General features: G+C 42.0%; 1 protein-coding gene across 1 annotated transcript; it reads left to right on the top strand.

The window, feature by feature from the left end:
* Positions 1-1,594: 1,594 nt before the first annotated feature.
* On the top strand, positions 1,595-7,415 carry LOC148008896 (uncharacterized protein At4g15545-like). Its single transcript, XM_087673937.1, has 3 exons — positions 1,595-2,483; positions 4,110-4,178; positions 7,149-7,415. Exons 1-3 carry the CDS (start codon positions 2,217-2,219, stop codon positions 7,413-7,415), a joined length of 603 nt encoding a protein of 200 aa, XP_087530063.1. The 5' UTR covers positions 1,595-2,216.
* The last annotated feature ends 10,216 nt before the right edge of the window (positions 7,416-17,631 follow it).

Raw genomic sequence — 17,631 nt, 5'->3', positions numbered from 1 at the left:
CATAGACAAGTAGAGACAAACTGTCACAGAAGTGAATTAGGTTCCAAGATGGCATCTTGGACTCATAAACACAATCTTGTGTAGGACTGACAAAGTCAAGACACTTAACTGAAAGTACAAAGCATCATGACATTGTATTCATTCCATGTGAAAGTGATAGTCAAGTACAATACTTTATAGAATTTGGGTTGTTCCACTCTCCTCACTGTGCATATGGGATTCAGGATAGCTCTTCCTGGATCATACATCATTTGTCTATTTCTCAACATTAATTATTTCTCATTAGCATAGAGAGGTTACGCTAAGTATCTTCTTGTCAAACTTTTGAAGAAGATTGTAGCAACTTTAGGCCTATGATGATTTGTTTCTTCTTATGGCTAGTAGTCAAATTTGGATTTGGTATGTGGCTCAGTTATGGCATGACCCCAATGGCACATGTAAGATTTAGTGAATTAGAGGAGACTTATAGGCATTGTTGATGAGATTGTCCCAAAGCTCAAGATGCGTAGAGGAGAATCCTTAGGATGGTCTCTCATGGTAGAGTAAAGACTATGGTTGTGACTTGGGGGGCAATATCTTGGGCAACAAATAAAGGCCTAGTATACAAATATGCAGACGATCATGGGAGCCACTTTTTCCTTATCGTTGGCCAAGATTTTAGTAGGATCCCCACTCCATATTACTTGCAAGAAGAGTTGACTCAAGGACAATGCCACATATGGAAGTTGATTACTAGTATCATTGCTTGGTACATTTGGATTGTTAGGAATGAGCTTCAGGCCACATTGTGGTTCTAAGAGGATGAGGAGTAGATATGCTTTCTTGCAGACATACAATTCTGGCATCTTGGTACATTTGGATTGTGAGGAATGAGCTCAAGGCCGCACTGTGGTTCTAAGAGGACAAGGAGTAGAGATGCTTTCTTGCATACTTACGATTCTGGTATCTTCTTTCACCTAGCTCCTCATATGGTTTGGCATTATAGCCCTCTAGGTTTGTTGTTCACAAAACATTGTACTTGTGATGCACTCAGTTTCTCTTTACAAGGCCTTCTTTGTACATGTGATGTACTTGGTTGCACTTTACCAGGCCTTCTTTGTTTTTAACCTTAAGGGAAAATTTACCTTGAGGTGTCATTGATTGAATTTTCTTTTCTTTGGTTTTTCCCCCTTTGTTATCCTTGATGACTTCAATATTGACAAGCTTGGTGAATAGGGGTTTCTCAACAAAGCTCAAAGAGAATCTTGCAGCACACCATGGCTAGTTTCAAGTGACATAGGTATAATTTATGCCATGTCATTAGACTAGGTGTATGCAAACTTGCCTATCAAAATTATCCATGCTAGCATTTACTTTTTTTTCCATGGCTAGATCGATTTGCCCATGGCCTCTTATAGTAAGGTGAGCCATTGTGATATTCATCACCTTGTTTAATATCGGTCCTTAAGGGTTGATATGCCAAGAATAATGCTTGGGTACTTCAACAATGGCAATAAACTGTAATGAATAACGTTTTTTTGCCAAGAATAATGCTTGGATACTTCAACGATGGCAAAAAACTGTAACGAATACACGCACGAAAATGAATCTGGGCCGTCGACTCCCGACATCGGACGGACGACGGTGGTGTTGCCATGCAGGTTGACTGCCTTACAGTTGGTGAAGCTCTGCTGCTTTGCGCTGTGTATTGACGTCGAGACTTGGATGCACGGGACTATCAGAGATGGCTGACATCTGCCCAGACGTACTTGTCTGTTCTTGCTCGGTCAGACATGGCCGACCCTATTTATGACAGCTGCTTCGGCGCCTGTGTGCGCTTGCTCGATTATCTGATGGATTCTCATGAGCCGTTTCTGCGACTGAATTTTGGACATTTTCGGCAGACATTACGACCTTCCTTCTCTGGCGAATCTGTGGATTTGCGCTGGAATTCTGAGAAATCTCTCTCCAAAATAATCCTGAGATACTGATTCGATTCATGACATGTGCTTGCTTGCCTGGTCTTAGTCGGTTATTCAATGGATTCTCATAAGCCATGTCTACGGCTTAATTCGGGACGTGTACCGCACAGATTGTTTTCTGGAGCATTTGTCCTGAATTTCTGGCAATTTTCGGTCGCTTCTTAGAAGTTTTTTTGGGAGCATTTATGGGTTTGCCCTGAATTTCTGACAGATCTCTCTCAAGGATAAGTCTGAGAGACTGATTTTGATTCTGAGATGCATACTGGAGATGATGATGATTTGTCCCAGAAGATACTGGCCTCTCTTCCAGCAGATCCGTTTGAACAGCTGGAGATGGCACAGAAAATCACATCCATGGCGACTGCAGCCGTCATTAACAAGCTAGAGGGAGAGACCACCAAGCTCCGGCAAAAACTCGGGGAGAAAGAGAACACGATTCATAGCATGCAGCAGCAAATGGGGGAGCTTGAACATTCCCTTCAAGACGCATCGATGCGCTTAAACCAATCTTTGGACGAGCAGGTCAGTGTTTGAAATAAGCGTTTGAACACAAATACTATAGTTTGTTAGCTCTTTCTCTTTGTATTTTGGATTCTGTTGAAGAAAAAATAAAGAGAGTCTGTCTGCTGTTGCAAGTCCATCGTGCATAGAACTATTTCATGGAAAAGCCGTTAACTCTTCCGTTTACTTATTTTTGAGTTCTTGGACAATGGGGCTATTTCCTGGACTCTTTATTTTCTATAAATGCGAAGAAGCATGCTGAAGTTTCAGACAGTTACAAATATTTGGCAGGCATTGCAAGTGCTCAAATCATTTATTTTTTTCACAGTCCATGGTGGTCAAACTTATCAACGCCATTTATCAGAAAAGGTTGGGAAATGATGCTTCTAGACCAGTGTTGAATGCCTAAAAGGATCATCCTAATCCTACTAACTTGTATTCTCCTTCCCAACCGGGTATTGTATTGGAAAAGGTGTGTCTTTGAAAGGCTCTTTCCAAATCGACTCTCCTCGATCCCACTCACATTTCTGTAGAGGTGTCCTTTGTATGCCTGAAATCTCCACCACCCCAAGAGAGGTGGCTAATTTCTGTCCAGTCTAAGAAGCAACTTGATAGTTGCAGAGGAGTTTGCCTCAACCCCTCTAGTTGCTGCATCTATGAGGAATAAGTCCAAGGACATTGTATGTACAATGCACAATGAAAGACCATAAATACTGGCAGTCCCCTCATTTTTAAAAAACCATAGATCATCAACTGTACTTGATTACTCTGGAGTTTAACATCATCTCATCTGTTTCGAAGTGCAATGTGCTCAAAGTTACACAGCACAAATGAACTGTGCAGCTGATAAGCATTTTGATCAGATTGACTATTTGAGCCATGGTATATTTTCATAGATAACATGCTATAATATTTCTTTGGATTTTTCTCCAAATTATTTCTAAACGACTTGGAATTTCTGGACAATATTATTCCCAAAAGTTATGCCATCAATTATTACCAAACTAATTTTCGAGATAATTATGTGAATTATGGTATTGAGGAAAAACAACAAAATTTATGATATTTTTATTGGGGCCCTGACTAGGAAAATTAGAAAATATGGAAATAGCTTTAGAAATGTCAAACTCAAATTGCAATGGTCTTGAGAATATCCAAAGAAGATCATAACCATGCCTTAATAAAACAAAAAGGAGAAAAAGAAGTCCACACGGCACTTGGAGATGTTGCATGTGTGACGTTTGAATGGTTGTTGCAGCCAATATCACCCTCTGAATGGCTTGGGCAATTAGCTAGGAGCTCGGTTCCATTCCGAGTGTCTAAGAAGCACCATTCATTATGATATTTTATGTTTAGAGGCTGATGAATTGCTCTGTAGGTGTTAAGCTATAACTCCACTTGTCTTTATGCTTTGTTTTGTTTTGTTTTATGAGTCGGTGCAAACACACACGTGTTTATGTCTATGATGGTGACCACAACAAAACTTTACATCCATATTTGTGCTAGAAAGCAGTTTCTCAAGACAAGGGGAGATCCCCTTCTATCTCAAATATGTTTAATCAGTACTGTAAGATAGTTGTTTGTAATCACCGAAGTCAAAGTTTGCATGTATAGTGTCTTTATTAAAAGGAATTTAAAAACTTGCAGGAAAAGCTGTCCAAGGAAAAGAGTGTGTTGACTTCTATGGTTCAAAAATTAAAACGCGAGGTTTCAAAAGTAAGTGCATAGGATACCTTGACATCAAACATATTTTGATAATAGTTTTTGTATAATCAACCATACTTTGATGATATCAAAAACTACTGGAGTACAGATACTCTCTTAAGAATGCACACAAAGCTCCAAAGAAACTGTTGAAGAGAATCTCCTATATTTCTGTAGCACTGGGCTACTGTATGAAGACAAGCTATAAAAAGAAGTACATAAAATTAGCTACAAGGATTAGAATTTACAAAAGCAATAAAGTAATTAGTGAAAGCTAAAACCCTAGAAAGTTAAAGAAAAGCTACCATTTGCAAACAAAAACTCCCCCAAGTTAAGTGATTCTTCTCTTTGATAGTGTGGCCTTTCTTTGTCCTATGTAACTGATTGAAGAGAAGGGGCTGCCTAACTTCTCTTTAATAGTGGCTAGGTCAATTTGGTTGATCTCCAAGCCTGTATAATAACTGTAGCAAATCTGACTTCAAAGCCTTGTAGGGAAAATGTGCATGAAAAATCTAGTGGATGCTAGGCTGCCATGGTCCTCCATTAGTATGAACACTATTCTCTAATATCCATAGCAGTACCTTCTTATGGATCCTCACCTAGAAGAAGGTCCAACAAATTAGCTTCACAATGAATGCTCTACTCTTGACTATCTGAGTCAAATGATTCTCAAGACACCCCTAGATCTGTGCTGAGTAATGACATCCCTAGCCAACATAGCCCTTGTTGGACTTCCATCTCCACTTGACCAAATGAAATTCCTGATGAGCCTTCACCTGGCCAATGCATGACCACCAAGAGATAATATACCACTTGGTAGCAAGCAAAGGCTAGTTAGCCACCACCATCCTCCTTGCTAGTGATAATCTTGCTATGGTTCGATACAATAGCTTTTGCCTTATGCTCAAGAGTAAGAATGCTAGCTACTACTTTGGGTGATATCAATGCCCACAAGACAACCAATCACTAAAGTACCATGGGGAAGATGAGTGAAATTAATGAGTTGCAAAACTCTCTTTTGATGCGCCAAGCCTCCTCCATCCTATCGAGAAAAGTTTTGTTTAAGAGAGCAACATCTTGGATAATATTTTTACATTTTGGGAATCCACAACTCTTGCACAATTCAGGAAGTAGGACCTCATTGTGTTGCTTCTTAATCTTGATAAGATGTATGAAAGAGTTGATTCGGAGTTCTTGGAGGGCACCATACAGAGGATGGGTTTTCAAGGACAGTGGGCCAACGATGTAGCTCTTTATTCCTCAATTCATAGTAGTAAGGATGCTAAAGACTCTGCAAGTAGGTTAGGAGTGGGTAGTAGATCCGGCTCAGCCGATACTATCTCCGATATGGTAGGTGGAGTGATTGACTGAGAGGCTTGTGCAATGATCTGTACAATATCCCTCTCATAAAAAACATCTCTTTGGAGAATCACCTTGTTTGTTCGAGGATCAAACAAATGATAGACTTTTGTCTCAGAGGAGTAGCCATAAAAAATCAAGAGATCAGCTCAAGAAGTGAGTTCCTATGTTATCATCAGGAGTATGCGTGTAAGCACAACACTCGAGAACTCGGAAGTGGAAAATCACAGGCCAAGTGCCAAAACATGCCTCAAAGGGGTCCATTTGAGAAACCGCTATAGTGGGGCACTGGTTGAGGATATACATTGAAGTGTTTATAGCCTTGACTTACATGCAATGGAGGAGCTCTATCGCAAGTAGCGTAGAGCATGCCATGTTCATCATAGTTTGGTTCCTACACTCTACAACTCCATTCTAAGTGGGGGAGTCGGTAGAGGTGAGCTAGTGAGAAATCTTGTGCTCCTGTAGAAGCTTGGTGAACTTGTGGGAGATAAAATCACCATCAAAATCACTCCTCATACAACTTACATGACGACCAATTTAGTTATGCAACAAAAGCACCCATGAAGAGAAATAGGTGAATGCATTAGATTTGTGTTGTAGAAAATACACCACATATATCTAGAGAAACCATCCACTATAAAAAAGAAGTGTAGTGTACCATTAAGGGAAGTAGTGGATGTCAGCCCATAGAGATCAACATGAATGAATCTCGAAGGCGCGTGAACTCTATGTGTGGTTTACTAATAGAATGGAGTGTGGTACTATTTCCTAAGCTAACAAGCTGGATAGACATCCTTGGACAATTTTAAGCGCGGGAAGGCTCTCAACCATTTGATGGCGTGATAGCTCATAGAGCGAGTTATACCTAAGGTGTCTGAAGTGATAATGCCAAAGGTGCTCATTGTTCATAGGTTCCTATATGGTGGATAAAGCCCGGAAGTGGTGGAACTCAAAGTCCTTGACTGTCAGCTGGGAAAGGAATCGAGTCATTATATAGAGGTCACTATGCTGTCCTCGTCGTGAGCAATCACTAAATCAATTTGAGAGTCCATGACCTCGACTGTGGTTGCAATAAAGAAAACAACTTACCTCAAGCAGCAAAGTTCTTGAACACATAAAATGTTCGCCCCAAGCTAGGGGACATAATATAGATTGTCCAGCAAAGTGAGATCCTAGCCCTTGTTAGTATTAAACTTGTCACAAGCTCAATATGCATCTTCCAGGCTGATTCACTGCATTGAATGCTGCTCCTACCTGTGTTTTCATCAACATTTGTGTTGTAGATTCTCTATCCTTAGAAGATAGGGCAACAACGTTTCTAGGGTGACATTGCTGCACTTCATCCTTACCCAGCGGTGTTGTACCTGTCTTCACCTTTTCGATTTATTTGGTGCAGTCATTTTGTGATCAGCTGTCTTTGAATTTGTGTTTGAACTCTGTGAGAAGTGCAATATGTGATGCGTTTTTGGCTGTAATCTCTCTCTCTCTACATTTCTTCTTTTCTTTGTTTTCCCTCCTTATCCTCTCCAATGGCACCTCTGTGCCGTTCTATTGATAATAAGTTTCATGTTCATTATTACTGAACCTAGAGTACTATTATGAAAGCATGGTTTTGTGCAGAAGCACATGTGGTGCTTGGTTTTAGGAGCTATTATGCATCCCAAGATGCTAGATCCTATTCCATATGTTTGGGGCCATAACAACTACAAGGAAGCAGCTCTTATATGGGAATTAGATGATGCATATGCATATTTTGTGCTACTTGGGTGCATTTCAAAAGAGATTCTTCCAATGGTTATACAGAAAGAATTGCCCATCGAAATGGAAGCATGTCAATTGCATGAGAAGTTGCCTAGGTTGAAACTTTACCCTCCACTTGGAATTTGATTGGAAATATCTTTTTCTTATTAAACTGCTCTAGGGCTCTTTGCTATACCCTAGTATAATCAGAAATGAGATATTTATTTGCAAAGGTATTGTTGGCAGATAACTTCAGAAGTGTGGGGAAAGTTATAGATATTATACGAGGCTCCATCGAATATGCAAGCTATGATCCTCTATGGTCAACTTCGACAAAGCCTGAGCCGAAAGATACCATCCAATCATTCTTACTTTGTGTTATACAAGTGTAGGATCAACTTCAGCACATGAATCTGCTCTTCTAGAGTCTCATCTTGTGGGACTGCATTCTATAAGCACCCCTGAGAGTTCGATGGAGTAGCCAATGCTCTTCGGGCACAAACATCATTGACACCAATGAGATTTATGCATATGTCCTCTATGCTACTTGAGAATGAGGCATTCTTGAGGTAACAAGTAAGGATCCCATCTTGGTGTGGTGGCCATAATGAGGCATCTGCAGCTTTAGAGAGGGGTGAAAGGAAGAAGATGAAGGCCCAGTGCTATCAAGGAGGAGGTCCATCTGCTCGCTTGAGGCTGCTAGCACCTTATCGAGAGCATTTACGACTTGTAATGCTATTCCCTACTTGTGTCTAGAAAGAAGCCCTAGCATGGTAATTATACCTTGATCCAGCCTCCACAACATCTCTTTCTGCTTTGGTGGCATGTATCCGCTCAGCCATGCACTTGCATCTTGGTCCCCTTATCTCCTCTTTTTGAAAATGCTAGTAAGGAAGCCCTAGCAGCCCCCCTTCCCCCCCCCGTCTCTCTCTCTCTCTGTGACGGGTATGCTCTCTCTGACGTGACAGGTATGCTCTCTCTGACGTGACAGGTATGCTCTGACGTGATGGGTATGCTCTGACGTGACGGGATAGGTTGTCAAGTCTGATACAGGACAGGTCATCAGTAATGCAAGCGTGATGCAAGACAGGTCGTCAAGTTTGATACAAGTCTGAGGTCGTCAGTAATGCAGGCGTGAGCTCTCTCTCTGATACAAGCATGACCTCTCTGATGCAGTAATGCTGTACGGACGAATGTACTGTGACAAAATGAGAATGCTATAGTGAGAATGCTGTGACGAAAGTACTGACGCAGGAGCACTGAGAATGCTGTAAATGTACTGACACAGGAGTACTAAGTGAACAGTGACGGGATGTACCTGCAATAAACAGTGGTGGGCCTTGTGAACAGTATCTGTAGGGATGCGCAGTGACTGATGGGACAGTTTTGTGTCGTGTCGTGACTGTGACTCTATAAGAAATCTGTTGACTCTCTCAAACTGACGTGAATGCAGACCTGTGTGAATGTACTGAGATTGCAGATGTACTCAGACTGATGTGAACCTTGCCGTACTGTGTAGGCTAGAGACCTGCGTGAATTCAGACTGACACACATTAACATTTCATGCTACAGTGACAGTTTAGGTGAGATTGACAGTTTATGCTACAGTCATATTTTATGATGCAGTCACATTGACAGTTTATGATATATTGACAATTTATGCTATAGTGATAGTTTATGTTACAGGTTTACTACTCTAGTCAGACTGTAAACAGTTTTATTCTATAGTACATACTATAATCATGATGGAAGAAACTGATAATGAAGGAATCACAAAACCAACCATGGAAACAATGTTTCATATACCGCCAAAGAACACGAGATACAAAACCTATGGGCATAAAACCCGAGATTGGAATGTCTCTCCAGGGTCAAGTAGATATGGGAAGACATCCGGAAAAATTAATGAAACACTATATGAGGAGATGTTGACCATACTCCGTGCTGAAATGCGTATCATGAGGAAGGAAATGGAAAATGATATACAAGAGCAGGTTCGAGCTGAAATGATGAAAGAACTAAAAAAGGAGATGCAACAAACATTGGATGCACATATGGCAGAGAAAGGCTCAAATGATCTCTAATCTACAAGAAGAACTAGAGGAATGCAAAAAGAAATCGGACACACAAAAGGAACCACAAATCACACTGGAACTACAAAAAGAAATGCATGTTTTAAAAAAGGATATACACACCTATGCAAGTGTGGTGAAAGGCACCCAAAAGAAAATGGAGAATGCTATGAATGCCACCTTGGAAGAAGAGACAAAAAGACGGGCACGCACACTCCACGTAAGAGTGGTTAGACTAGATGAGAAAAGCTCCCCAATTGAAGATGCTACAGCTCTTGCCACCAAAATTGGGGCTACAGATGTACCCATCATTGGGGCTTGGCGAGTCGGGAAAGCTGACACAAAAACAAAAGTTCACATCTTGAAGTTTGGAGACTTGGAAAAGAAGAGAGCCTTCCTCTCCAAGAGGATCGCTCTCAAAGGAGAAAAGATCTACCTAGATGAAGACCTCACCCCAGCCCAGATAGCCCATAGTAGGGAAAATATGCCATGTGTTCTAGAGGCATGGAAAGTAGGTAAATGGGCTGTCTACAGAGATGGAAGAGTCATCATCACAGAGAAAAGGACAGCATGACGGTGCGCGGCCTATGAGACCTTGAAGTTCACACTGTGGAATTGCAATGGCTCCCTTAAGATAGATGCAGGTTATTCTGAGGATACTTTCAAAGGGATAGACATTGCTATGTATACTGAGACACATCAATGTAAAGACAGCCGTCTACCTGATGTATATGGATATAGATGGAAAAGTGTATATCACCCTTAGCCTAGGCGGCCTGGAGGGACTAGGGGATCAGGAGGTGTGACAATTCTATTTAGAGAAGAGCTCCGAGATACAGTCCAAGTGGTACATAGAGATGTAGAGGCAAGATACATGTGGATCAGGTTACATACAAGTAGAACTCGAGACATGTATATTGCCATATGCTACTTTCCACCTGCATACTCTAAGTTTGCCCCTAAAGAGGCATCCCCGTATACACCACTATATGAGGACATAATGAGATTTATGAGAATTGGGGATGTTCTACTAGCAGGAGACTTTAATGCACGCACAGGAAGCAACCAATCTGCTTTCTTTGACACTAGTGATGAGATGTTCAGAGATATTGCATTAGATGAAGTGGGATTAGTTAGATCAGCCCAAGATAGAGAGATAACAGAATATGGAACACACCTACTGGCATTGGGAAGTGCACATGGTTTGGCCATCCTTAACGGGCTGCCATAGTGGCCAAGATCTAATGGTTTCACATGTTGGAATAACAAGAAATGGTCAAGCATAGTGGACTATTTGATTGGATCACCTAACTTGCTACCTGACATAAAAAGCTCTGAAATCTCAGACAGACCAATTGGATTAGTAGTAGACTATGCTATTCTAGCTTTCACAATGCAATATGGGCATATATACGAAGCACAGCCACACATACCAAAATTACCACTCTATGATTTTGTGGAAGCGACCTCACACATATACAGCACTACTGTGCGAGATGCATTGAGGGAGCTAGACACACAGGCCTCTCTGGATGAGTTTACAGGACAGTTGGCCGAGATAATATACACTTTAGCAGCCTACGCTTTCCCACACACTACACCGTCAGATAAACCTCCACGAGGTAATGCCCCACAGAATGGCTGGTATGATGATGAGTGCAGAGAGGCACGAGCACGTTTTCAACGAGAGGTGGCACTTGGCATATGTACACATAAGCATGCTCGAACGCTCTTCAGACGATTGGTACACAAAAAGAAGCGGAAATACCTTAGCAGACTAGAAACAGAAATGTATTCCATGTTCTTGGGATAGGACAGCAAGAGAGCATGGAAAAAGATGCATGAGAACCAGCCAACCTTACAGATTACTAGACCGGATGATTGGTATGGATATGCTTGCACACTCTATGATGTTCCTGGCCAAGAGCCTATGCCACTCCCCTCAACCTCAAGACCAGCAAATTGCAGATTTTTCACAGAAAAAAAAGTGAGGAATGCCATATGGAAACTGAAAAATGGAAAAGCCCAAGATCATGATGGTTTAGTACTGAACACTTCGCGCATGCTTGTGATATCTTGGCACCAATGCTGGCTCACATCTTTAATAGGGCAGTTTGTGAGGGGTTTCCAACCTGTTGGTCAGACCATATTATTGTGCCGCTCTTTAAGAGTGGAGACCCCGCGCTACCTAGTAACTATCGAACTATCGTGATTGGACACATGCTGGCCAAAATATATGGCTCTATCGTGGAACAAGCATTGAGTGAATGGGCCGAGATGCATGGCCTGAGATCAAAAGGCCAGGATGGCTTCAGGAAGGGATATACGACTCTAGACCATATCTTTACATTTAGGGCAATCATCGAAGAAGGCAAGGCATTCAAGAAAAAGATCTATTGCTGTTTTGTGGACTTTCGCAAGGCCTTTGACATAGTGCCACGTGCTAGACTCATGAGAAGAATGCAAAACATTGATGTGCCTGTAGAGATACAGTGGAGTATCTATGCCTTGTATGAGACAGTGATGGGCAGAGTACGAACACCTGAGGGCATCTTAGATACAGTCAATAGTACCATTGGGGTGAAACAAGGCTGTCCACTTTCACCGACACTATTTGGGCTGTATATAGATGAAATTTCAGAATATGTGGATAGGACTGGTGGAGCCGGAGCCAGCCTAGCTGGAGTGCTGATACCATTACTGCTTTATGCCGATGATATTGTACTTATATCTGACTCACCTGAGGGACTAAATAGACACTTGGATGCATTATCAGCTTTTTGCAGAGATAGAGATCTTAAGGTGAACCTTGGGAAAACTAAAGTTATGGTATTTAACACTTCAGCTGCTTGGGTGACAAGAGCTGAGCACCAGTTTACTTTTGATGGAGAGCCAGTGGAGATGGTTAGGCAGTATGTCTATTTGGGGGTCACATTGAAGGGACCACAGTTCTCTTGGAGAGAGACATCAGAGGCTCGTTTGGCAAAAGCATATGTAGCCTTAGGTGCATTGGAGAGGCAATGTGCTCACATACAATTTCATGAGCCACGCACCAAATTCTGGCTTTTTGACACCTTGGTTACACCCACACTCCTATATGGGGCAGCTATTTGGGGTCTGAGTCTCTTTCACACGAGACAGCCTTTGGGAGACCAGGATGGACCAGAGAAGGAATACTATGACGGGTGGGAGCATATGGAAAGACCACTGGTCATGATGATCTCACGTATGATACGAGCGAAGAGCTCGACCCCACATGAGATTATCAGAGCTGAGTTGGGAGCATCACCCATGGTGGCTGAGGCCTTGGTCCAGGCAGTGACTTTCATACATAGACTATGGGAGCTCCCCCAAGATAGATACCCATGGCTAGCCCTGGCCTCTTCTAGACAACTAGCAGCAGATGGTGACAGACATTGTTGGTATGCTCAGATGAGTACATGGATGAGTCTACATGGGCTGCAGATTGACAGACTACCCCCCTTTGACTATAGCCTGGATTGCCCTACACTTGACCTAAGCCGATCAGAGCTAAACCATGTGATCAGAGCAGACATACTGAAGTTAGATATGGAGAAGACCTGGATCCGACCCCCCTCCCCCCATGGCATGAGGATGGTACACTACCAGACCCACTTCCTTTAGGTATCTGAGGATGGTTTCATCACCCGACCCAACTACATGGACACACAGCTGCCTCATGGACTATGCATAGTTATTGGTCAGATCCGCACCTCATCCCACCACCTGAGGATTGAGATAGGCAGATGGGAGGGTATACAGACAGAGAAACGCATATGCCCACTATGCGACAGAGAGCCAGAGACAGAGGAACATTACATCTGCCGATGCACTGTATATTATGATATACGAGGTAGATACCACTGTCTGTTTCGAGAGGGTTTTGGACCCCTGATACGGATCATGTAGTTTGAGGATCAGAGATGCTTGGGATTCTTCCTCTTGGAGCTCCAGAGGTGTAGAGTAACAATTCTACGGAGTAGGAGGCCCCCACAGCTTGGTCACATAGACAAAGAGCAGTCACTAACTTTTTCACTGATACACGACAGAATATGGCAGATACCACTACTACTGCCACACAGCCTACAGGAGTACATCATTGGACCTCATCTTCTGTAGGTGTCCCTTTGGATAGAGCAGTGGCACTTAGCCGGTCTAGGCGCCCACGTCCACCCCGACGAAGGCCTAGACATCCACACCACAGACAAATTATAGCCATCATTGAGCGCCACAGGAGACAGATGCCGAGACGCCTCAGCCATGCAGAGATACACCTCCTTAGAGGACAAACATCTCATTGATGGAGAGTTTTCCTTTTTCTACTTTCACTTTTAGATCATTGACATGTTTCCCTTTTATAGGACACTATTTCATTTTTTCAGTCTTATAGGCATGTTTTTCATCTTTTCTCATTCCAGATGAGAAACACACCATCATTGTATGTATTGCTTTGGTCTCATAGGCCACATTGGCCTTTTAGAGACGTTAATATTCTCTCTCTCTCTCTCTCTCTCTCTCTCTCTCTCTCTCTCTCTGTGGAATGTTGGCATGAGACTGGAATGCTAGCGTGAATTGAGAATGCTGGCGTGAACTGAGAATGCGGTGACTGTGAGTGGCATGATGCTCTGATACACATGGCTGGCATGAGACTGGAATGCTGGCGTGAACTGAGAATGCGGTGACTGTGAGTGGTGTGATGTTTTGATACAATGAAGACTGATGTGATGCTCTGATACAGTAAAGGCTGATGCAGTAAAGTACTCTGATAGCACAACAGGAATGTAGTGAACATGCAAGAATATATTCAGCTGTGAACATGCAGGAGTATATTCAGCTGTAAATGAATGCTGTGAACAAGCAGGGATGCTATAAATGAATGCTTTGGAGAATGAAACGTAGGAATGCTGTGATGAATGAATGCTATGATAAACATGCAGTAAACGAATGCTTTGGGGAATGAAACAAATGCTGTGAACACTCAGTAAACAAATCCTTTCTTTCTTTTATTGTGACTGCACCTGGTTTATGACACTTTGCAGACTGTAAACAGTTTATGCTATAGCATATGCTATAATCATGATGGAAGAAACTGACAATGAAGGAATCATAAAACCAACCATGGAAACAATGTTTCATACATTGCTGAAGAACCTGAGATACAAAACCTTTGGGTGTAAAACCTGAGATTGGAATGTCTCTCTAGGGTCAAGTAGATATGGGAAGACATCCCGCAAGATCAATGAAACACTATATGAGGAGATGTTGACCATGCTTGATGCTGAAATGTGTATCATGAGGAAAGAAATGGAAAGTGTTATACAAGTGCGGGGTTCAAGCTGAGATGATGGAGGAACTAAAAAAAGAGATGCAACAAACATTGGATGCACACATGGTAGAGAAAGACTCAATGATCTCTAACCCAAAAGAAGAACTAGAGGAATGCATAAAGAAATTGGATGGACAAAAAGAACCACAAATCACACGCAGCTGCAAAAAGAAATGGATGTTTAAAAAAAGGATATGCACATCTATGCAAGTGTGGTGGAATGCATCCAAAAGAAAATGGAGAATGTTGAGAATGTTGTCAAAGAAAGTGTGGAATAGATAGATGTGGCAAAAAAGAACAAAGGAATGCATGGCAACAAAATGAAAGTTATGGATGCCACCTTGGAAGAAGAGGCAAAAAGACAGGCACGCTCACTCCACGTAAGAGTGGTTAGCCTAGATGAGAAAAGCTCCCCAATTGAAGGCTACAACTCTTGCCACCAAAATTGGAGCTATAGATGTACCCATCATTAGGGCTTAGCGAGTCAAGAAAGACGACACAAAAACAAAAGTCCTCATCTTGAAGTTTGGAGGCTTGGAAAAGAAGAGAGCCTTCCTTTCCAAGAGGATCACTCTCAAAGGAGAAAAGATCTACCTAGATGAAGACCTTACCCTAGTCCAGATAGCCCACAGGAGGGAAAACATGTCGTATTCTAGAGGCACGAAAAGCAAGTAAATGGGCTGTCTACAGAGATGGAAGAGTCATCATCACAGAGAAAAGGACAGCATGACGATGTGGGGCCTATGAGACCTTGAAGTTCACGTTATGGAATTGCAATGGCTCCCTTAAGACAAATGTAGGTTATTTTGAGGATAGTTTCAAAGGGATAGACATTGCTATGTATACTGAGACACACTAGTGTAAAGACCTGATGTATATGAATATAGATGGGAAAGTACATATTGCCCTTAGCCTAGGAGGCTTGGAGGGACGAGGGGATTAGGTGTGGCAATTCTATTTAGAGAAGAGCTTCGAGATACAGTGCAAGTGGTACATAGAGATGCAAAGGCAAGATACATGCGGATCAGGTTATGTACAAATAGAAGTTGAGACATATATATTGCCATATGCTACTTCCCCCCTGCATACTCTAAGTTTGCCCCTAAAGAGGCCTCCCCGTATATACCACTATATGAGGACATAATGAGATTTATGAGCATTGGGGATGTTTTACTAGTAGGAGACTTTATGCATGCATAGGAAGCAACCAATTTTCTTTCTTTGACACTAGCAATGAGATGTTTAGAGATATTGGATTAGATGAATTTTAATTCATCAGATCAGCCCAAGATAGAGGGATAACAGATTATGGAACACACCTATTGGCATTGGGAAGTGCACATGGTTTGGCCATCCTTAATGGGCTGCCATAGTGGCCAGGATCTAATGGTTTCACATGTTGGAATAACAAGAAAGAGTCAAGCACAATGGACTATTTGATTGAATCACCCAACTTGCTAATTGACATTAAAAGCTTTGAAATCTCAAATAGATCAATTGGATTAGCAGGAGACCATACTATTCTAGCTTTCACAATGCAATATGGGCATAAATATGAAGCACAGTCACGCATACCAAAATTACCATAATATGATTTTGTGGAAGCGACCTCACACATATACAACATTGCTGTGCGAGATGCATTGAGGGAGCTAGATACACAGGCTTCTATGGATGAGTTTACAGGATAGCTGGCTGAGATAATACATACATCAGCAGCCTATGCTTTCCCACACACTACACCATCAAATAAGCCTTACGAGGTAAGGCCCCACAGAATGGCTGGTATGATGATGAGTGCAGAAAGACACGAGCACATTTTCAATGAGAGGTGGCACTTGGCATATGTACACACAAGCATGCTCGAACATTCTTCAGACGATTGGTACGCAAAAATTAGCGGGAATACCTAAGAAAACTAGAAACAAAAATGCATTCTATGTTCTTGGGATAGGACAGCAAGAGAGCATGGAAAAGGATGCATGAGAGCCAGGCACCTATATAGATTACTAGACTGAATGATTGGCATGAATATGCTTGCACACTTTATGATGTTCTTGGCCAAGAGCCTATGCGACTCCCCTCAACCTCAAGTCCAACAAATTGCAGATTTTTCACAGGAAAAAAAGCGAGGAATGCCATATGGAAACTAAATAGTTTGTGAGGGATTTCCAACCAGTGGTCAAACCATACTATTGTGCTGCTCTTTAAGAGTGGAGACCCTGTGCTACTTAGTAACTAGTGAACTATCATGATTGGATGCACGTTGGCCAAAATATATGGCTCTATTGTGAAACAAGCATTGAGTGAATGGGCTGAGATGCATGGCCTGAGATCAAATGGCCAGGCTAGTGTAGGAGGGGATATACAACTCTAGACCATATCTTTACATTGAGGGCAATCATCGAAGAAGGCAAGGCATTCAAGAAAATGATGTACTGCTATTTTGTGGACTTTCACAAGACCTTTGACACAGTGCCATGTGCTAGACTCATGAGAAGAAGGATATAGTGGAGTATCTATGCCTTTTATGAGATAGTGAGAGGTAGAGTACGGACACCCAAGGGCATCTCAGATACACTCAATAGTACCATTGGGGTGAAACAAGGTTGCCTACTTTCATGGACACTATTTGGGCTGTACATAGATCAAATTTCAGAATATGTGAATAGAATTGGTGGAGCCGGAGCTAGCCTGGCTAGAGTATTGATACCATTATTGCTTTATGCAAATGATATTGTACTTATATCTGACTTACTTGAGGGACTAAATAGACACTTGGATGCATTAACACTTCTAGTTGCTTGGGTGATGAGAGCCGAGCATTAGTTTACTTTCAACGGAGAGCTAGTGGAGATGGTTAGGTAGTATGTTTATTTGGGGGTCACATTGAAGGGATCACAGTTTTCTCGGAGAGAGACATCAGAGGCTCGTTTGGCAAAAG

The sequence above is a fragment of the Lygodium microphyllum genome, unplaced genomic scaffold (assembly GCF_053477565.2).
Source record: "Lygodium microphyllum isolate KBCC unplaced genomic scaffold, Lygodium_microphyllum_v1.1.10 scaffold_50, whole genome shotgun sequence".
In the NCBI taxonomy this organism is placed as follows: Eukaryota; Viridiplantae; Streptophyta; class Polypodiopsida; order Schizaeales; family Lygodiaceae; genus Lygodium; species Lygodium microphyllum.
This window is presented reverse-complemented; position numbering and strand designations above follow the sequence as displayed.

Coding starts and splice junctions, on each gene's coding strand:
- LOC148008896 (XM_087673937.1), top strand. CDS start 2,217: ATGCATACTGGAGATGATGATGATTTGTCCCAGAAGATACTGGCCTCT. Junction 2,484..4,109: donor ACCAATCTTTGGACGAGCAG/GTCAGTGTTTGA, acceptor AAAAACTTGCAG/GAAAAGCTGTCCAAGGAAAA. Junction 4,179..7,148: donor TAAAACGCGAGGTTTCAAAA/GTAAGTGCATAG, acceptor GGTTTTGTGCAG/AAGCACATGTGGTGCTTGGT.